The 22,820-nt window shown below is 46.3% G+C and overlaps 2 protein-coding genes across 3 annotated transcripts in view; one reads left to right on the forward strand and one right to left on the reverse strand.

Annotated features, from left to right (window-relative positions):
• LOC135549548 (F-box/LRR-repeat protein 2-like) overlaps positions 1 to 322 on the reverse strand; it is a 39,907-nt gene extending 39,585 nt beyond the window's left edge. For both annotated transcript variants that reach the window (XM_064979610.1, XM_064979609.1), the window contains exon 1: positions 21 to 322. In XM_064979610.1, the coding sequence (XP_064835682.1) occupies positions 21 to 50 (30 nt within the window). In that variant the 5' untranslated portion in view covers positions 51 to 322. The remainder of the gene's footprint in view (positions 1 to 20) is intronic.
• A 10,174-nt stretch (positions 323 to 10,496) lies between these two features.
• LOC135549010 (sushi domain-containing protein 5-like) overlaps positions 10,497 to 22,820 on the forward strand; it is a 30,421-nt gene continuing 18,097 nt past the window's right edge. The window contains exons 1-2 of the mRNA XM_064979081.1: positions 10,497 to 10,590; positions 11,571 to 11,748. Of these exons, the coding sequence (XP_064835153.1) occupies positions 10,497 to 10,590; positions 11,571 to 11,748 (272 nt within the window). The remainder of the gene's footprint in view (positions 10,591 to 11,570; positions 11,749 to 22,820) is intronic.

Below are 22,820 nucleotides of genomic sequence, written 5' to 3' on the forward strand. Positions count from 1 at the left end.
CCCGTTTCTGCAGCTCTTACCTCAAACCTGCCCTTGGTGATGCCGTTCATATCTGCGGAGGGTGTCACCGTACTGCGGAGGGTGTTACCGTACACAACACGTCTGGGGCTAGCGTTAGGTTTGGCGGATACCGTATTGTTTTTGTAGCCTGTGTCGTTCCGAAGGGCTGCTGGTGGGAGAGGAGCCTGGACTGAGTGCTCTCCCCTGCCGGCAACAGGGCTTCTTTCTCCGGGATTGCTGCTTAGTCCGGGGCGGCCTGGAAGAGCAATAACCTAGTCTTTGAGCCCGACGGCTCTCCAATCAGTCTCATCACACTGCCAGCTACCAAAATAACAATAATAACATGAACGCGCTCCTGGTGACCTCACTTCCGCCTCTCAGACAGCTCGCAGCGCTAATCAGCTGGTCTCAATAACCCCCCTCCTGCTCGAGCGGGTTGAAACGTTAACATGTTTGAAAAACATAATCCAAAAGCATTTGATCCGTTTCTTCTGTTATTCTAGTATTTGTTTTCTACGGTGGACATGGAAGGGGAGGGCTGTGGCGGTGACGTCTTTTCTGCGGGAAAAGCACGTGTGTCCGATTTGTTTTGATAGTGAGTTTGCGTTGGAGAAGTTCAGCAACGCGACACCGAAATATCTCCGTAATGTCACAGGGGCACTGACCGGTTCTGAATCCGAAAAACACTGACTGGTATACAGGAACCACCGAATATATCGCCAAGAGTTTGCTGTTTATTACAGAGACCGCTCCATCATTATTTTCGTCTAAAATCTCCTTTACACAAAACCACACATTCGAGTTAATTCCATGTCTTTTTACACATGTTATGCGTTAATCTCACAATAGATACATGCGGAGCAGGCCTAATCTATTAAATCGAATGACACGCGATGAGATGTCAGAAGGTGAATTCACCAATTTGTAAGTCGCTCTGGATAAGAGCGTCTGCTAAATGACTTAAATGTAAATGTAATGAGAAGTATACAACAACGTGACGAGTATAATAGCTATACCAAATGGTTGAAGACGGTTGTAAGAGGGAGTTGAGTATCGCTTACAAAAGTACTAAACTGAGTAATCTGAGCCTGTTCCCAAAGCGTCTCTAGAGGGCGCATTTATACTGCTACAAACTAGTACTCTACTGTAGCCTACTTTTTACAGGCAGTGTGACAGTTTAGGTTGTTAGGCCTAATAGGCAGTGTGTTTTTGTGTGTATTGTTCTAGGAGTGACCCCAGCCCCGTTCCTTAGTGTAAAACGGTCACACCAGTCCATCTGCCCCGTTCCTTAGTGTAAAACGGTCACACCAGTCCATCTGCCCCGTTCCTTAGTGTACGACGGTCACACCAGTCCATCTGCCTCATTCCTAGTGTACAACGGTCACACCAGTCCATCTGCCTCGTTCCTTAGTGTACCACGGTCACACCAGTCCATCTGCCTCGTTCCTTAGTGTAAAACGGTCACACCAGTCCATCTGCCTCATTCCTAGTGTACGACGGTCACACCAGTCCATCTGCCCCGTTCCTTAGTGTACCACGGTCACACCAGTCCATCTGCCCCGTTCCTTAGTGTAAAACGGTCACACCAGTCCATCTGCCTCATTCCTAGTGTACGACGGTCACACCAGTCCATCTGCCTCATTCCTAGTGTACAACGGTCACACCAGTCCATCTGCCTCATTCCTAGTGTACAACGGTCACACCAGTCCATCTGCCTCGTTCCTAGTGTACCACGGTCACACCAGTCCATCTGCCTCGTTCCTAGTGTACCACGGTCACACCAGTCCATCTGCCTCATTCCTAGTGTACAACGGTCACACCAGTCCATCTGCCTCGTTCCTAGTGTACAACGGTCACACCAGTCCATCTGCCTCGTTCCTAGTGTACAACGGTCACACCAGTCCATCTGCCTCATTCCTAGTGTACAACGGTCACACCAGTCCATCTGCCTCATTCCTAGTGTACAACGGTCACACCAGTCCATCTGCCTCGTTCCTAGTGTACCACGGTCACACCAGTCCATCTGCCTCATTCCTAGTGTACCACGGTCACACCAGTCCATCTGCCTCATTCCTAGTGTACGACGGTCACACCGGTCCATCTGCCTCGTTCCTAGTATACCACGGTCACACCAGTCCATCTGCCTCATTCCTAGTGTACGACGGTCACACCAGTCCATCTGCCTCATTCCTAGTGTACGACGGTCACACCAGTCCATCTGCCTCATTCCTAGTGTACAACGGTCACACCAGTCCATCTGCCTCGTTCCTAGTGTACCACGGTCACACCAGTCCATCTGCCTCATTCCTAGTGTACGACGGTCACACCAGTCCATCTGCCTCATTCCTAGTGTACGACGGTCACACCAGTCCATCTGCCTCGTTCCTAGTGTACCACTGTCACACCAGTCTCTCTTCCTAGTGTACGACCAGTGGTATAAAGTACTTAAGTAAAGTTACTTTAAAGTACTACTTAAGTAGTTTTTGGGGTATCTTTACTTTATTATTTATATTTTTTACAACTTTTAACTTTTACTTCACTACATTCCTAAAGAAAATAATATACTTTTTTACTCCATACATTTCCCTGACACCCAAAATTACTAGTTACATTTTGAATGCTTAGCTGGGCAGGAAAATGGCCCAATTCATGCATTTATCAAGAGAACATCCCTGGGCATCCCTACTTCCTCTGATCTGGCAGATTCCTTAAACACAAATGCTTAATTTGTAAATGATGTCTGAGTGTTGGAGCGTGACCCTGGCTATCCATAAATTATAAAATACAATAGTGCTGTCTGGTTTGCTTAATAAAGCACTTTGAAATTATTTATACTTTTACTTTGATAGTATATTTGATACTTTAGATACTTAAGTATATTTAAAACCAAATACTTTTAGACTTTTACTCAAGTAGTATTTTACTGGGTGACTTTCACTTTTCCTTGAGTCATTTTCTATTAAGGTATGTTTACTTTTACTCAAGTATGACAATTGGGTACTTTTTCCACCACTGTGTACGACGGTCACACCAGTATCTCTGCCTAATTCCTAGTGTTTGAAGATCACACCAGTATCTCTGCCTAATTCCTAGTGTATGAAGATCACACCAGTATCTCTGCCTAATTCCTAGTGTATGAAGATCACACCCTCAAACATGGAGGAGGATAGATGGGTGGATAGGGAAGGTGTGTGTGTGTGCGTGCATTCATGTGAGTGCATGTGTGTGGTGTGTGTGTCTGTGTGCTACCGTGTGTGTTCACGTATACAGGCGTATACCCCAGTCCCCTCCTCCACTCTCAGCATACTTTGATAATTAAGAATGCCTCAGTAAAAGTCTCATTAATTAACTGTCTTCTTCAAATAGAACTGTTCTCCTCCAGTCCTGGCTGGCCTGGCAGCCTGGTGTAGAATGTCTGATGGTAGTCTAAATAAATATACTCATTTAGAACAAGGACATTGCTATATTTCAGATTTGATATATTTTAAAATGTGGAGGTTTTTCTTGGAGTATAAATCTAAAGATTGGAGAGCGGTATTGTGCAGCTCATTCACAGTCACACACACACACACACACCCAAACACACACAAACACACACAAACACTCTCTCACACACACACACAAACACACGCACACACACACACCCAAACACACACAAACACCAAAATACACACAAACACTCTCTCACACACACACACACAAACAAACACACACACACACACACACACACACACACACACACACACACACACACACACACACACACACACGCACGCAAACACACACACACACACACACACATACCCAGGCTGGAGCCACTCCCTGAAATCCCAGATCCAATCACCAGGCCTGCTCAGGAGGCTGTTACCAAGGAGACCAAACAGAGACACTGCCCTGTATTCGTAAGCAACTCCTCCTCAGTCACACACACACACATAGAATTGCAACACTGAGATGTGTGTGTGTGTGTGTGTGTGTGTGTGTGTGTGTGTGTGTGTGTGCGCGTGCATGCGTGCGAGATATTAACATACATAGCTGTAGTAAAGTGACAGTCCCCTGGACACTTGCAATGTAATTCTCACCCTCTTCTGTCAGATCGCACAGGTGTGATTCATTGTCTCTCTTCTCGCTGCTACCTCTCACTCATCTCTCTCTTTTTCATCAAACATTCCATTGTTTTCTCTCAATAAATATCCAAGGTGCGTGTCAGAGGATCCCCCTCTGAGTCTGTGGTGAATCCTCTCTCCCACTCCATCCCTCTCTCATTCCTCTTTATCTAACTCTAATCTCATAGAATGTCCCAAGGGTGGCAAACACAAAAGGAGTGAGAGATGGAGAGGGAGAAAAAAGGTTGGGGGATGGAACAGGGAGAGGGGGGAGAGAGAAAGAAAAGTGAATTTGACTGGAAACATGGGAGAAGAGAGGAGGACTGGAGAGACGGGAGAAGAGAAGAGGACTGGGGAGACAGGGCAGGAGGACTGGAGAGACAGGGGAGGAGGAAGGAGGACTGGAGAGGGAGAGACAGGGGAGAAGGGAAGAGGACTGGAGAGACAGGGCAGGAGGAAGGAGGACTGGAGAGATAGGGCAGGAGGAAGGAGGACTGGAGAGGGAGAGACAGGGCAGGAGGACTGGAGAGACAGGGGAGGATGAAGGAGGACTGGAGAGACAGGGGAGAAGGGAATTGGACTGGGGAGACAGGGCAGGAGGACTGGAGAGACAGGGCAGGAGGAAGGAGGACTGGAGAGACAGGGCTGGAGGAAGGAGGACTGGAGAGACAGGGCAGGAGGACTGGAGAGACAGGGGAGGAGGACTGGAGAGACAGGGGAGGAGGAAGGAGGACTGGAGAGACAGGGGAGAAGGGAAGAGGACTGGGGAGACAGGGCAGGAGGACTGGAGAGACAGGGCAGGAGGAAGGAGGACTGGAGAGGGAGAGACAGGGGAGAAGGGAAGAGGACTGGAGAGACAGGGGAGAAGGGAAGAGGTAAGCAAATAGAGACAAATTAATAAGCAATGTGTGGGAGAGGATGAGAAAGGGATAGAGATGAATAAGTGTGATTTCCCAGGATAATGTGAACTTGTGTCACTCTTTTTGGACATAACACTCTCCCCTCCCTCTTCCCACCTCCCTCGCTTCTCTCCTCCCCAGGGAGACACTGGTCTGAGTAGTAATATCAGCTTTCCAATTCCCACCCCTCCCTCCCTCCCTCCTACCTTCCCTCCCTGGTTGAATCTGATTGAAATAATGTAATGAGAAACAGGTTGAAAACTAGTTGAAATGAAATTATCATCAGCCGGTAACCGAAAAATATTCATTGGAGAATTACAACCCTATCTCATATCCAACCCCCTCATATCCAACCCCCTCATATCCAACCCCCTCATATCCAACCCCCTCATATCCAACCCCCTCATATCCAACCCTATCTCATATCCAACCCTCTCATATCCAACCCCTTCATATCCAACCCCCTCATATCCAACCCCCTCATATCCAACCCCCTCATATCCAACCCCTTCATATCCAACCCCCTCATATCCAACCCCCTCATATCCAACCCCCTCATATCCAACCCCTTCATATCCAACCCCTTCATATCCAACCCCCTCATATCCAACCCCCTCATATCCAACCCCCTCATATCCAACCCCCTCATATCCAACCCCCTCATATCCAACCCTCTCATATCCAACCCTCTCATATCCAACCCCCTCATATCCAACCCCCTCATATCCAACCCCCTCATATCCAACCCCCTCATATCCAACCCCCTCATATCCAACCCTCTCATATCCAACCCTCTCATATCCAACCCCCTCATATCCAACCCTCTCATATCCAACCCCTTCATATCCAACCCCCTCATATCCAACCCCCTCATATCCAACCCCCTCATATCCAACCCCCTCATATCCAACCCCCTCATATCCAACCCCTTCATATCCAACCCCTTCATATCCAACCCCCTCATATCCAACCCCCTCATATCCAACCCCCTCATATCCAACCCCCTCATATCCAACCCCCTCATATCCAACCCTCTCTCATCCAACCCCCTCATATCCAACCCCTCATATCCAACCCCTCATATCCAACCCCCTCATATCCAACCCCTCATATCCAACCCTCTCTTATCCAACCCCCTCATATCCAACCCCCTCATATCCAACCCCCTCATATCCAACCCCCTCATATCCAACCCCCTCATATCCAACCCTCTCATATCCAACCCCCTCATATCCAACCCCCTCATATCCAACCCTCTCATATCCAACCCTCTCATATCCAACCCCTCATATCCAACCCCCTCATATCCAACCCTCTCATATCCAACCCCCTCATATCCAACCCCCTCATATCCAACCCTCTCATATCCAACCCTCTCATATCCAACCCCCTCATATCCAACCCCCTCATATCCAACCCTCTCATATCCAACCCCCTCATATCCAACCCTCTCATATCCAACCCCCTCATATCCAACCCTCTCATATCCAACCCCCATTCACGACACTCAGTGTAACAGTTCTCGTCTGTCGAAGGAGAAGCGGACCAAAATGCAGCGTGGTGGTTATTCATGTTCTTTAATGAAAAGAAACTCGACATGAAATAACTAACTATACAAAAACAACAACCGGACCGTGAAAACCTAGACAGCCTATCTGGTGACAACAAACACAGAGACAGGAACAATAACCCACGAAATACTCAAAGAATATGGCTGCCTAAATATGGTTCCCAATCAGAGACAACAATAAACACCTGCCTCTGACTGAGAACCACTCCAGACAGCCATAGACTATACTAGATACCCCCACTAAGCCACACACCCTACACCTAACAACACCCCAAGACAAAACACACCACAATAAACCCATGTCACACCCCGGCCTGACCAAATAAATAAAGACAAACACAATATACTACGACCAGGGCGTGACACTCAGTATAGCTTAGAGCCATTGAATTAGGTTGAGTTTGTTTGATTCTGTCACGTTCTGACCTTTATTTCCTTTGTTTTGTCTTTATTTAGTATGGTCAGGGCGTGAGTTGGGTGGGCAGTCTGTTTGTTTTGTCTTTATTTAGTATGGTCAGGGCGTGAGTTGGGTGGGCAGTTTGTTTGTTTTGTCTTTATTTAGTATGGTCAGGGCGTGAGTTGGGTGGGCAGTTTGTTTGTTTTGTCTTTATTTAGTATGGTCAGGGCGTGATTTGGGTGGGCAGTTTGTTTGTTTTGTCTTTATTTAGTATGGTCAGGGCGTGAGTTGGGTGGGCAGTTTGTTTGTTTTGTCTTTATTTAGTATGGTCAGGGCGTGAGTTGGGTGGGCAGTTAATGTTTGATTTTCTATGATTTGGGATTTCTATGTTTCGGCCTAGTATAGTTCTCAATCAGAGGCAGGGTTCATTAGTTGTCTCTGATTGAGAATCATACTTCGGTAGCCTGGGTTGCACTGTTTGTTTGTGGGTGATTGTCTATGTTGATTGCTTGTTTCAGGGCAGCTCTCATTAGCGTCACGGTTGTTATTTTGTTTACTGGTTTTTTGTATAGTGTTTCTGTGTTCAGTTCTTTCTTTAATTAAAACATTCAACATGAACACATATCACGCCGCATTTTGGTCCTCCGATCCTTCTCGCCTCTCCTCTTCAGATGAAGAGGAGGACGACCGTGACAGATTCTAGGTGCTTCTTAAACTTTAAAAGTATCTGTGCATGCACAGTTGAAGTCTGAAGTTTACATACACTTGGGTTGGAGTCATTAAAACTCATTTTTTCAACCACACAAATGTCTTGTTAACAAACTATAGTTTTGTCAAGTCGGTCAGGACATCTACTTTGTGTATGACACAAGTAATATTCCAACAATTGTTTACAGACAGATTATTTCACTTATAATTCACTGTATCACAATTCAAGTGAGTCAGAAGTTTACATACACTATGTTGACTGTGCCTTTAAACAGCTTGGAAAATTCCAGAAAATGATGTCATGGCTTTAGACGTTTCTGATAGGCTAATTGACATCATTTGTGTCAATTGGAGGTGTACCTGTGGATGTATTTCAAGGCCTACCTTCAAACTCGGTGCCTCTTTGCTTGACATCATGGGAAAATGAAAAGAAATCAACCAAGACCTCAGAATAATAATGGTAGACCTCCACAAGTCTGGTTCGTCCTTGGGAGCGATTTCCAAATGCCTGAAGGTATTACGTTCATCTGTACAAACAGTAGTACGCAAGTATAAACACCATGGGACCAAACAGCTGTCATACCGCTCAGGAGATGAACGTACTTTGGCGCGAAAAGTGCAAATTAATCCCAGAACAACAGCAAAGGACCTTGTGAAGATGCTGGAGGAAACGGGTACAAAAGTATCTATATCCACAGTAAAACGAGTCCTATATTGACATAACCTGAAAGGCCGCTCAGCAAGGAAGAAGCCACTGCTCCAAAACCGCCATCAAAAAGCCAGACTACGGTTTGCAACTGCACATGGGGACAAAGATGGTAGTTTTTGGAGAAATGTCCTCTGATCCGATGACACAAAAATAAAACTGTTTGGCCATAATGACCATCGTTCTGTTTGGAGGAAAAAGGGGGAGGCTTGCAGGCCGAAGAACACCATCCCAACTGTGAGGCACGGGGTGGCAGCATCATGTTATGGGGTGCTTTGCTGCAGGAGGGACTGGTGCACTTCACAAAATAGATGGCATCATGAGGTCGGAAAATGATGTGGATATATTGAAGCAACATCTCAAGACATCAGTCAGGAAGTTAAAGCTTGGTCGCAAATGGGTCTTCCAAATGAACAGTGACCCCAAGCATACTTCCAAAGGTGTGGCAAAATGGCTTAAGGACAACAAAGTCAACGTTTTGGAGTGGCCATCACAAAGCCCTGACCTCAATCTTATAGAAAATTTCTGGCAGAACTGAAAAAGGGTGTGTGAGCAAGGAGGCCTACAAACCTGACTCAGTTACACCAGCTCTGTCAGGAGGAATGGGCCAAAATTCACCCAACATATTGTGGGAAGCTTGTGGAAGGCTACCTGAAACATGTGACCCATATTAAACTATTTAAAGGCAATGCTACTAAATACTAATTGAGTGTATGTAAACTTCTGACCCACTGGGACTGTGATGAAAGAAATAAAAGCTGAAATAAATAATTCTCTCTACTATTATTCTGATATTTCACATTCTTTAAACAAAGTGGTGATCCTAACTGACCTAAGACAGGGAATTGTTGCTGGGATTAAATGTCAGGAATTGTGAAAAATTGAGTTTTAATGTATTTGGCTAAGGTGTATGTAAACTTCCGACTTCAACTGTGTGTGTGTGTGTGTGTGTGTGTGTTATCTCATTGCACAGACTAACCAAGACAATGCCCCGGATGCAGGGTGCTGCTCTCTCAGGGAGATGGCCGTCCATCTTTCTATCACAGTAAAAGCAGACAGAGAGAGAGAGAGAGAGAGAGAGAGCTCTGGACCTAGAGCTGGGACAGGGGAGCAGTCACCTCAATTATAGCAAGCCAGAGGGCCAGAGAATATCCGTGGTGGAAAGAAAATGGCGCTGCAGGTGTCATGAAGAACATGTCCCCACATCATAACAGAATGGTGTAGGCTATTGCAGATTCTTCCACAAATTGTAAATATGAAGACTTGTAAAGCCTATATGCCAACAAATAAAACAGTTCTCAGGTGTGGATTAAATAACGGTTTTCCTACACTCTGAGAATTAGTGGTGATCCGAGGTACCCTGGAGTTGCAAGGCAATGGTTCATATTTTCACCTTTGGTTAGTTAACCTTTAATGTAACAAGGGTTCCTGTAAATTAAAAAATACAGCCCATTTTTGTCCCTTCCGATTGCCACTTCTAATGCTTCATGTCACAGGGGTTTTCTCAAATAACCTTTTCAGAGTGGTTTCCTCGTTTTGCCTTTTTGACCTAAAAAGGTTCCCCCATAGCTGCAATCTTTTGAACCCCAAAAGGTTATTCGAGGTTCCTTTAGGGAAGAGGGGGACGAAAACATGGACACCTTTGAGCATGAGTTTTCGAGGATGTAATAACTGAAAAAATATGCAAGTTGACTCGCGACACCCACACCAGAGAATGTGTTTTTTTTCTCTCTCTCTCTCGGTGCGTAAAGACGCACACCCGGCTTGCTTGACGGTTGGTGTTCCTCAGCTCGCGCTGCTGCCCAGACTTCAGGTTGGGGAGCCGTCACGTATTTACTGACGGGGACACGTGAGTTTTCGTGCCGATGCTCCATCTGCTCGCGAAGGCACTATTTGGGGAGATAAACCGAACCAACCGTCATTTTCCTTTCCGTTTGCCGTTTCGTGTCAACAAGTTCAACTCCAGATTCTCTCAGTCTGTCTGCCACCGGGAGGGAAATAACGGAACCGCTGCTCCCTTCTGTCACACCAACTCACCAAGGGAGATTTATTTCCTTTAAAACTTTTGAATCTTTTTTTCGGTAAACAAAAGAATCAGAGCGCGCAGAGAATGATGGCACGACGCATTGACCAAAACCTGGTTTTCTCGTCCATGTTTGGATGCTTGGTTTGGCTAACGGTGGTTTCTGTCGTTCACGCAGACGGTAAGTTTTTTTCTACATGGGTTGTGACGCCCTGTCCAATTAGTAATGGTGTCGGTTTTGGTCACATCTGGCGCACCGTGGGCAGCTGTCAACATCTGGGGGTCTCGCGTCCAACCGGACATCTGAAGAGGGAGCAGAACCTCTGCCTTCAGGGCTGGAACGTTTGGTCGGGCATACACTTTTTAAACAACCTATTGTATTCCATCTTGGTCTACAGAGTAAACTGGTGCTTAGAATTGAACAATGCTGATAGAAAAAGCTTATGCATATAGTATTGATAATACATGGTCTGTATTAATAAACCTGTTTGAGCAGGATTTTGACTTGTTGTTGGAAGTCTCTCTCTCTCTCCACACTCCTCTCTGCAGTGAGATATGAATGATTTGTGTGTCTTTCTCTGCAGTCACTCATACAGACATGTTCCAACTCACACAGCTTTCTTTGAATTCTAAAAGGTGAAATCGAATGATTTCTCTGAGATTAAAAAATCTCAAGAAATGTTAATTGTCAAAGTAACCCTATTGAATTAATGATGACATTTCTTTGAAATCTGAACATAGATAGCCATAGTGATGATGATGATGATGATGATAATGATGATGGTCTGTATAGGGGTGGCCGCTGCAGTTCGTACAACATATAGCGAATCCTCCTCCGATAACAGATGATGTAACTAGAGGGCAGCGCCCCCTGCTGTCTGTGTCCCAAAACGATGGAACCAGATAAACTGATCCTGGATCTGCACTCTAGTTTTGATCCGTCTTCAGTTTGGCGAGACCTTGATGGGGAACTCTGTTATCTAATGTGAAGGGTTTATAACAGGTTTCAAAGTAGTTAATATACTATTCATTTTATAGATAGTTAAATCAGTTGTGTAACTGTTTTTATAACTGTTGCAACTGATTTTTATAAACTACTGATTTTACAGTCCATACCATGGTATCTGCTGTGTTCCTGCTGTAAAGGTGTTCTCTCCCCAGGTCGTGTGTTTCTATTGGACCAGAGAAACACGTCTGACTCTGGGGGATCGGCCGAGGCAGAACATGTGTGTGCTGTCCATGATGCCCGGCTTGCGTCGACCGAGGAGCTGCGTCACGCCGTGGTGGAGTGTTCCTTCTCTGCCTGCACACGAGGATGGCTGGACGGGGGCTTCGTGGGGTAAGACACACACACACAGAAACACACACACAGACATGTTTTAGGTGTGGCAAGTATCAGGACTGTGAGAACATATGTGAAGCAAGACTGACGTTTAGAGGAGACAAAGAGAAGGGAGGGAGGGAGGGAGGGAGGGAGGGAGGGAGGGAGGGAGGGAGGGAGGGAGGGAGGGAGGGAGGGAGGGAGGGAGAGAGAGAGAGAGAGAGAGAGAGGGAGAGAGGGAGGGAGGGAGGGAGGGAGGGATTGACATCCAATGAAGAAAGAGAAAGATGTTCATTTTATTTTTTTCACCTTTATTTAACCAGGTAGTCAAGTTGACAACAAGCTGAGCTGCTCTGACAGCTGGTGCTTAAAGCTAGTGAGGGTGATATGATCTCCAGCTTCAGTGATTTTTGCAGTTTGTTCCAGTCATTGGCAGCAGAGAACTGGAAGGAAAGGCGCCCAAAGGAGGGATTGGCTTTGGGGGTGACCAGTGAGATATACCTGCTGGAGCGCGTGCTACGGGTGGGTGCTTCTATGGTGACCAGTGAGCTGAGATAAGGCGGGGCTTTACCTAGCAGAGACTTGTAGATGACCTGGAGCCAGTGGGTTTGGCGATGAGTATGAAGCGAGGGCCAGCCACGAGAGCGTACAGGTCGCAGTGGTGGATGGTATATTGGGCTTTGGTGACAAAACGGATGGCACTGTTGGAGGCTATTTTGTAAATGACATCGTCGAAGTCGAGGATCGGTATGATGGTCAGTTTTACGAGGGTATGTTTGGCCTCATTCATGAGTGAAGGATGCTTTTTGCGATTCTAGATTTCATTTTGGATTGGAGATGCTTAATGTGAGTCTCGAAGGAGAGTTTACAGTCTAACCAGACACCTGGGTATTTGTAGTTGTCCACATATTCTAAGTCAGAACCGTCCAGAGTAGTGATGCTGGACAGGCGGGCAGATGCGGGCAACAATCGGTTGAAGAGCATGCATTTAGTTTTACTTGCATTTAAGAGCAGTTGGAGGCCACGGAAGGAGAGTTGTATGGCATTGAAGCTCGTCTGGAGGTTAGTTAACACAGTTTCCAAAGAAGGGCCAGAAGTATACAGAATGCTGTCGTCTGCGTAGAGGTGGATCAGAAAATCACCAGCAGCAAGAGCGACATCATTGATGTATACAGAGAAGAGAGTCGGCCTGAGAATTTAACCTTGTGGCAACCCCATAGAGACTGCCAGAGATCCGGACAACAGGCCCTCCGATTTGACACACTGAACTCTGTCTGAGAAGTAGTTGGTGAACCAGGCGAGGAAGTCATTTGAGAAACCAACTGCTGTTGAGTCTGCCGATAAGAATGTTATGATTGACAGAGTCGAAAGCCTTGGTCAGGTCGATGAATACGGCTGCACAGTAATGTCTCTTATCAATGGCGGTTATGATGTTGTTTAGGACCTTGAGCGTGGCTGAGGTGCACCAATGACCAGCTCTGAAACCAGATTGCATAGCGGAGAAGGTACGGTGGGATTCGAAATGGTCGGTAATCTGTTTGTTAACTTGGCTTTCGAAGAGCAGGCTAGTAATAGGGGGTGCAACCATTTCTGCAGATCATTTTAGAAAGAGAGGGTCCAGATTGTATAGCCCGACTGATTTGTAGGGGTCCTGATTTTGCAGCTCTTTCAGTCATGTAGGTAGGGAGGGAGGGAGGGAGAGAGGGAGAGAGAGATTGAAGGAGAGAGAGATTGAGGGAGAGAGAGATTGAGAGAGAGAGATTGAGAGAGAGAGACAGAGAGAGAGAGACAAGAGAGACAGAGAGAGAGAGAGAGACAGCGAGAGAGAGAGAGAGAGAGAGAGAGAGAGAGAGAGAGAGAGAGAGAGAGAGAGAGAGAGAGAGAGAGAGAGAGAGAGAGAGACAGAGAGAGAGACAGAGAGAGAGACAGAGAGACAGAGAGAGAGAAAGGCTCCTCTGTTCTTCTATACAGGAGGAGGGAATTCTGAGCCAGGGTGTCATGCTGACAGCCAACTCCATTTACACCTCTGTCGCCACAGCAACATGACACACAGCTCCGACAGAGAGAGAGATAATTAGCTGTAGGGAGACAGGGTGGTAGAGAAAAACAGACATGGCAAGAGAAAAGACAGAAGAGACATATGGAGTGATGAGCAGGGGACACATTAGATATGGAATGATGGACAGGGGAGACGTTAGCAATGCCAGTGTCTGTGGTCAGTAACAGAGCTGGGGGCCTGTGGTCAGTAGTTGAGCTGGGGGCCTGTGGTCAGTAGTTGAGCTGGGGGCCTGTGGTCAGTAGTAGAGCTGGGGGCCCGTGGTCAGTAGTAGAGCTGGGGGCCTGTGGTCAGTAATAGAGCTGGGGGCCTGTGGTCAGTAGTAGAGCTGGGGGCCTGTGGTCAGTAGTAGAGCTGGGGGTCTGTGGTCAGTAGTAGAGCTGGGGGCCTGTGGTCAGTAGTAGAGCTGGGGGCCTGTGGTCAGTAACAGAGCTGGGGGCCTGTGGTCAGTAGTTGAGCTGGGGGCCTGTGGTCAGTAGTAGAGCTGGGGGCCTGTGGTCAGTAACAGAGCTGGGGGTCTGTGGTCAGTAGTAGAGCTGGGGGCCTGTGGTCAGTAGTAGAGCTGGGGGCCTGTGGTCAGTAGTAGAGCTGGGGGCCTGTGGTCAGTAGTAGAGCCGGGGGCCTGTGGTCAGTAGTAGAGCCGGGGGCCTGTGGTCAGTACACTCTGTAGAGCATTAAACACAAAATGCCTCTCTCTCTCTCTCTCTCTCTCTCTCTCTCTCTCTCTCTCTCTCTCTCTCTCTCTCTCTCTCTCTCTCTCTCTCTCTCTCTCTCTCTCTCTCTCTCTCTCTCATCAATTCAGTTGAAGTTGAATTATGGGCTTTATTGTCATGGAAACATATTTACGTCGCCAAAGCAAGTGAAATAGATAATAAACCAAAGTGAAACAAACAATAAAATATTAGAAGTAAACAACAACAACACTCACAAAAATTCTAAAAGATTAAAGACATGTCAAATGTCATATTGACAATATTTTGTGTTGTAACGATGTGTAAATAGTTTGTACTAGTACAAAAGGGAAAATAAATAAGCATAAATATTAGTTGTATTTACAATGGTGTTTGTTCTTCACTGGTTGCCCTTTTCTTGTGGCAACAGGTCACACATCTTGCTGCTGTGATGTCACACTGTGGTATTTCACCCAATAGATATGTAATCTGAGGGAAATATGTGTCTCTAATGAGGTTAGGAAGTGCAGCTCAGTTTCCACCTCATTTTGTGGGCAGTGTTCACATAGCCTGTGTTCTCTTGAGAGCCATGTCTGCCCACGGCGGCCTTTCTCAATAGCAAGGCTATGCTCACTGAGTCTGTACATAGTCAAAGCTTTCCTTAAGTTTGGGTCAGTCACAGTGGTCAGGTCTTCTGCCACTGTGTACTCTCTGTTTAGGGCCAAATAGTATTCTAGTTTGCTCTGTTTTTTTGTTTGTTTTCCAATGTGTCAAGTAATTATCTTTTTGTTTTCTCATGATTTGGTTGGGTCTAATTGTGCTGCTGTCATGAGGCTCTGTAGGGTGTGTTTGTGTTTGTGAACAGAGCCACAGGACCAGCTTGCTTAGGGGACTCTTCTCCAGGTTTATCTCTCTGTAGGTGATGGCTTTGTTATGGAAAGTTTGGGAATCACTTCCTTTTAGGTTGTTGTAGAATTCAACGTCTCTTTTCTGGATTTTGATAATTAGTGGGTATCGGCCAAATTCTGCTCTGCATGCATTATTTGGTGTTCTATGTTGTACATGGAGGATATTTTTGCAGAATTCTGCATGCAGTCTCTGCCCATGAATGGAAGTTAGGCTAGTGAGCAAGCATTTTAGCAAGGAAGACTAGGACAACAAAAACTAAATTCCCGTACTGTATCACAGAGTGAAAGACCGTTTCGTCAACATGAAAGAGGAGGGCGGCATTGGTGTTTCTCTACAAGTAGAGTGAGTCAACATGTTTTTCTACTTGCACGAACGCACACACACATTCACACACACACACATTCACACACACACACACACACACACACACACACACACACACACACACACACACACACACACACACACACACACACACACACACACACACACACACACACACACACACACACACGCACACAGAAATCAGAACCATGGACAGTCACATCATATTTAGCTTACGTTGATTGGACTAAAGTGTTTTTGGTATCTTTATGTTGTTACTGTATTAGATTCTTCCGGCACCGACATGGATGGCCGCCTCGCTTCGCGTTCCTAGGAAACTATGCAGTTTTTTTTTTACGTGTTATTTCTTACATTAGTACCCCAGGTCATCTTAGGTTTCATTACATACAGTTGAGAAGAACTACTGAATATAAGATCAGCGTCAACTCACCATCAGTACGACCAAGAATATGACTTTCGCGAAGCGGATCCTGTGTTCTGCCTTTCAACCAGGACAACGGAATGGATCCCAGCCGGCGACCCAAAAAACGACTTCGTAAAAGAGGGAAACGAGGCGGTCTTCTGGTCAGACTACGTAGATGGGCACATCGTGCCCCACTTCCTAGCATTCTTCTCGCCAATGTCCAGTCTCTTGACAACAAGGTTGATGAAATCCGAGCAAGGGTAGCATTCCAGAGGGACATCAGAGACTGTAACGTTCTTTGCTTCACGGAAACATGGCTCACTGGAGAGACGCTTTCGGTGGCGGTGCAGCCAGCGGGTTTCTCCACGCATCGCGCCGACAGGAACAAACACCTTTCTGGTAAGAAGAGGGGTGGGGGCGTATGCCTTATGGCTAACGAGACGTGGTGTGATCACAGAAACATACAGAAACTCAAATCCTTCTGTTCACCTGATTTAGAATTCCTCACAATCAAATGTAGACCGCATTATCTACCAAGAGAATTCTCTTCGATTATAATCACAGCCGTATATATTCCCCCCCAAGCAGACACATCGATGGCTCTGAACGAACTTTATTTGACTCTTTGCAAACTGGAATCTATACATCCTGAGGCTGCATTCATTGTTGCTGGTGATTTTAACAAGGCTAATCTGAAAACAAGACTCCCTAAAATGTATCAGCATATCGATTGCGCAACCAGGGCTGGCAAAACCTTGGATCACTGTTATTCTAACTTCCGCGACGCATATAAGGCCCTGCCCCGCCCCCCTTTCGGAAAAGCTGACCACAACTCCATTTTGCTGATCCCTGCATACAGACAGAAACTGAAACAAGAAGCTCCCACGCTGAGGTCTGTCCAACGCTGGTCCGACCAAGCCGATTCCACACTCCAAGACTGCTTCCATCACGTGGACTGGGACATGTTTCGTATTGCGTCAGTCAACAACATTGACGAATACGCTGATTCGGTGTGCGAGTTCATTAGAACGTGCGTTGAAGATGTCGTTCCCATAGCAACGATTAAAACATTCCCTAACCAGAAACCGTGGATTGATGGCAGCATTCGCGTGAAACTGAAAGCGCGAACCACTGCTTTTAATCAGGGCAAGGTGACTGGTAATATGACTGAATACAAACAGTGCAGCTATTCCCTCCGTAAGGCTATCAAACAAGCTAAGCATCAGTATAGAGACAAAGTAGAATCTCAATTCAACGGCTCAGACACAAGAGGTATGTGGCAGGGTCTACAGTCAATCACGGACTATAAGAATAAATCCAGCCCAGTCACGGACCAGGATGTCTTGCTCCCAGGCAGACTAAATAACTTTTTGCCCGCTTTGAGGATAATACAGTGCCACTGACACGGCCTGGAACTGAAACATGCGGTCTCTCCTTCACTGCAGCCGAGGTGAGTAAAACATTTAAACGTGTTAACCCTCGCAAGGCTGCAGGCCCAGACGGCATCCCCAGCCGCGCCCTCAGAGCATGCGCAGACCAGCTGGCTGGTGTGTTTACGGACATATTCAATCAATCCCTATACCAGTCTGCTGTTCCCACTTGCTTCAAGAGGGCCACCCTTGTTCCTGTTCCCAAGAAAGCTAAGGTAACTGAGCTAAATGACTACCCGCCCCGTAGCACTCACTTCCGTCATCATGAAGTTAACTTCCGGCGCCAACAGAGATGGCCGCCTCACTTCTCGTTCCTAGGAAACTATGCAGTTTTTTTGTTTATTTACGTGTTATTTCTTACATTAGTACCCCAGGTCATCTTAGGTTTCATTACATACAGCCGAGAAGAACTACTGTATATAAGATCAGCGTCAACTCACCATCAGTACGACCAAGAATATGTTTTTCGCGACACGGATCCTGTGTTCTGCATTACAAACAGGACAACGGAATGGATCGCATGCAGCGACCCAAAAAACGACTCAGAAAAAGAGGGAAACGTGGCGGTCTTCTGGTTAGACTACGGAGACGGGCACATCGTGCCCCACTTCCTAACATTCTTCTTGCCAATGTCCAGTCTCTTGACAAAAAGGTTGATGAAATCCGAGCAAGGGTAGCATTCCAGAGGGACTTCAGAGACTGTAACGTTCTGTGCTTCACGGAAACATGGCTCACTGGAGAGACGCTATCCGAAGCGGTGCAGCCAACGGGTTTCTCCACGCATTGCGCCGACAGAAACAAGCACCTTTCTGGTAAGAAGAGGGGTGGGGGTGTATGCCTTATGGCTAACGAGGCATGGTGCGATGAAAGAAACATACAGGAACTCAAATCCTTCTGTTCACCTGATTTAGAATTCCTCACAATCAAATGTAGACCGCATTATCTACCAAGAGAATTCTCTTCGATTATAATCACAGCCGTGTATATCCCCCCCCAAGCAGACACATCGATGGCTCTGAACGAACTTTATTTGACTCTTTGCAAACTGGAAACCATTTATCCGGAGGCTGCATTCATCGTTGTTGGGGATTTTAACAAGGCTAATCTGAAAACAAGACTCCATAAATTTTATCAGCATATCGATTGCACAACCAGGGGCGGAAAAACCTTGGATCACTGTTACTCTAACTTCCGCGACGCATATAAGGCCCCCCCTTTCGGAAAAGCTGACCACGGCTCTATTTTGCTGATCCCTGCCTACAGAAAAAAGCTAAAAAAAGAAGCTCCCACGCTGAGGTCTGTCCAACGCTGGTCCGACCAAGCTGACTCCACACTCCAAGACTGCTTCCATCACGTGGACTGGGACACGTTTCGTATTGCGTCAAATAACAACATTGACGAATACGCTGATTCGGTGTGCGAGTTCATTAGAACGTGCGTTGAAGATGTCGTTCCCATAGCAACGATTAAAACATTCCCTAACCAGAAACCTTGGATTGATGGCAGCATTCGCGTGAAACTGAAAGCGCGAACCACTGCTTTCAATCAGGGCAAGGTGTCTGGTAACATGACTGAATACAAACAATGCAGCTATTCCCTCCGTAAGGCTATCAAACAAGCTAAGCGTCAGTACAGAGACAAAGTAGAATCCCAATTCAACGGCTCAGACACAAGAGGCATGTGGCAGGGTCTACAGTCAATCACGGACTACAGGAAGAAATCCAGCCCAGTCACGGACCAGGATGTCTTGCTCCCAGGCAGACTAAATAACTTTTTTGCCGGCTTTGAGGACAATACAGTGCCACTGACACTGCCTGCAACGGAAAAATGCGGTCTCTCCTTTACTGCAGCCGAGGTGAGTAAAACATTTAAACGTGTTAACCCTCGCAAGGCTGCAGGCCCAGACGGCATCCCCAGCCGCGCCCTCAGAGCATGCGCAGACCAGCTGGCTGGTGTGTTTACGGACATATTCAATCAATCCCTATACCAGTCTGCTGTTCCCACATGCTTCAAGAGGGCCACCATTGTTCCTGTTCCCAAGAAAGCTAAGGTAACTGAGCTAAACGACTACCGCCCCGTAGCACTAACTTCCGTCATCATGAAGTGCTTTGAGAGACTAGTCAAGGACCAAATCACCTCCACCCTACCTGACATCCTAGACCCACTCCAATTTGCTTACCCCTCAAATAGGTCCACAGACGATGCAATCTCAACCACACTGCACACTGCCCTAACCCATCTGGACAAGAGGAATACCTATGTGAGAATGCTGTTCATCGACTACAGCTCGGCATTCAACACCATAGTACCCTCCAAGCTCGTCATCAAGCTCGAGACCCTGAGTCTCGACCCCGCCCTGTGCAACTGGGTACTGGACTTCCTGACGGGCTGCCCCCAGGTGGTGAGGGTAGGTAACAACATCTCCTCCCCGCTGATCCTCAACACTGGGGCCCTACAAGGGTGCGTTCTGAGCCCTCTCCTGTACTCCCTGTTCACCCACGACTGCGTGGCCACGCACGCCTCCAACTCAATCATCAAGTTTGCGGACGACACAACAGTGGTAGGCTTGATTACCAACAACGACGAGACGGCCTACAGGGAGGAGGTGAGGGCCCTCGGAGTGTGGTGTCAGGAAAATAACCTCACACTCAACGTCAACAAAACTAAGGAGATGATTGTGGACTTCAGGAAACAGCAGAGGGAACACCCCCTATCCACATCGATGGAACAGTAGTGGAGAGAGTAGCAAGTTTTAAGTTCCTCGGCATACACATCACAGACAAACTGAATTGGTCCACTCACACAGACAGCATCGTGAAGAAGGCGCAGCAGCGCCTCTTCAACCTCAGGAGGCTGAAGAAATTCGGCTTGTCACCAAAAGCACTCACAAACTTCTACAGATGCACAATCGAGAGCATCCTGGCGGGCTGTATCACCGCCTGGTACGGCAACTGCTCCGCCCTCAACCGTAAGGCTCTCCAGAGGGTAGTGAGGTCTGCACAACGCATCACCGGGGGCAAACTGCCTGCCCTCCAGGACACCTACACCACCCGATGTTACAGGAAGGCCATAAAGATCATCAAGGACATCAACCACCCGAGCCACTGCCTGTTCACCCCGCTATCATCCAGAAGGCGAGGTCAGTACAGGTGCATCAAAGCTGGGACCGAGAGACTGAAAAACAGCTTCTATCTCAAGGCCATCAGACTGTTAAACAGCAACCACTAACATTGAGTGGCTGCTGCCAACACACTGACTCAACTCCAGCCACTTCAATAATGGGAATTGATGGGAAAGGATGTAAAATATATCACTAGCCACTTTAAACAATGCTACCTAATATAATGTTTACATACCCTACATTATTCATCTCATATGTATACGTATATACTGTATTCTATCATCTACTGCATCCTTATGTAATACATGTATCACTAGCCACTTTAACTATGCCACTTTGTTTACATACTCATCTCATATGTATATACTGTACTCGATACCATCTACTGTATCTTGCCTATGCTGCTCTGCCCCATCACTCATTCATATATCCTTATGTACATATTCTTTATCCCCTTACACTGTGTAAAAGAAATTAGTTTTGGAATTGTTAGTTAGATTACTTGTTGGTTATTACTGCATTGTCGGAACTGGAAGCACAAGCATTTCGCTACACTCTCATTAACATCTGCTAACCATGTGTATGTGACAAATAAAATGTGATTTGATTTGATTAGACTAAGAAGAGGTGATTTGATGGTGTTGGAATTAGTGGAGGGCGCTGCTGTTTTCCTTGCAACTTGCAGTAGCTCTCTGTGGTTCTAAATCAATAGTTGTTTAGTGGTCCAAAAATGTGGGAAACATTAACTTGCTTGACCCTGCTGTAGGTCATGTAACTGTCTGTTACATACAATATGCTTTGTGGACTTCACTGGACAGAGGCTGCTAATCTTGTTTTGTGATAAAACTAAGGTCTTGCTGAATTTTATTCTGCCACTGCGTCTTCTTATTTTCTCTGCCTTTAGGCCTCTATTTCACAGTGTCAAGGCATATGAACTAACACGTTATAGAGCAAACAACAGGGTGGGGGGGGGGGGGGGTGTCCAACCCTGTGTCCAACCCATAATTTTACACTTCACATTCTTCTCTCTTCTGATAAGGGTTACTATGGAAATGGGTCAAACTAAAAAAAAAAAAACATTTTAAATGTTGACTGCCTTAAATCAAATGAACGTCAGCTTTTAGACCCCTGTATATATATAGACCCCTTTTAGACCCTGTATATATATATATATATATATATATATATATATATATATATATATATATATATAGACCCCTTTTAGACCCCTGTATATATATATATATATATATATAGACCCCTTTTAGACCCTGTATATATATATATATAGACCCCTTTTAGACCCTGTATATATATATATATATATATATATATATATATATATATATATATATATATATATATATATATATATATAGACCCCTTTTAGACCCCTGTATATATATATATATAGACCCCTTTTAGACCCTGTATATATATATATATAGACCCCTTTTAGACCCCTGTATATATATATGCCATTCAGCATATGCTTTTATCCAACGGGAATTACAGTCATGCGTACATACATTTTACTTACAGGTGATTCCGGGAATTGAACCCGCTACCCTGGGGTTACAAGGGCCATGCTATACCAAAAGATCTACAAAGGAGCACCCCGTTCACTATGTTTAGACCGGAAGGTATTTAACGACAGGGTCACAAAACAGGCCACTTTCAGACACACGGTGTCGTGACTCATCGTCAGCAAGAAGGTGTCAGAGGCAGGAGGTAGACATCACCGTCCTCCACCTCATTCCTTTCACCCACCCACACACACACTCACACACACACACACACACACACACACACACACACACACACACACTCACATACACTCACACATACACTCACACACACACACACACTCACACCCACTCACACACACTCACACACATACACTCACACACACACATACACTCACACACACACACACACACACACACACACACACACACACACACACACACACACACACACACACACACACACACACACACATACACACACACACACACACACCCACCCACCCACCCACCCACACACACACTCACACATATACACCCACCCACACACCCACCCAAACACCGACCCACACACTCACACACACACACACACACACACACACACACACACACACACACACACACACACA

This window comes from Oncorhynchus masou, chromosome 12, assembly GCF_036934945.1.
Source record: "Oncorhynchus masou masou isolate Uvic2021 chromosome 12, UVic_Omas_1.1, whole genome shotgun sequence".
Classification (NCBI taxonomy): domain Eukaryota; kingdom Metazoa; phylum Chordata; class Actinopteri; order Salmoniformes; family Salmonidae; genus Oncorhynchus; species Oncorhynchus masou.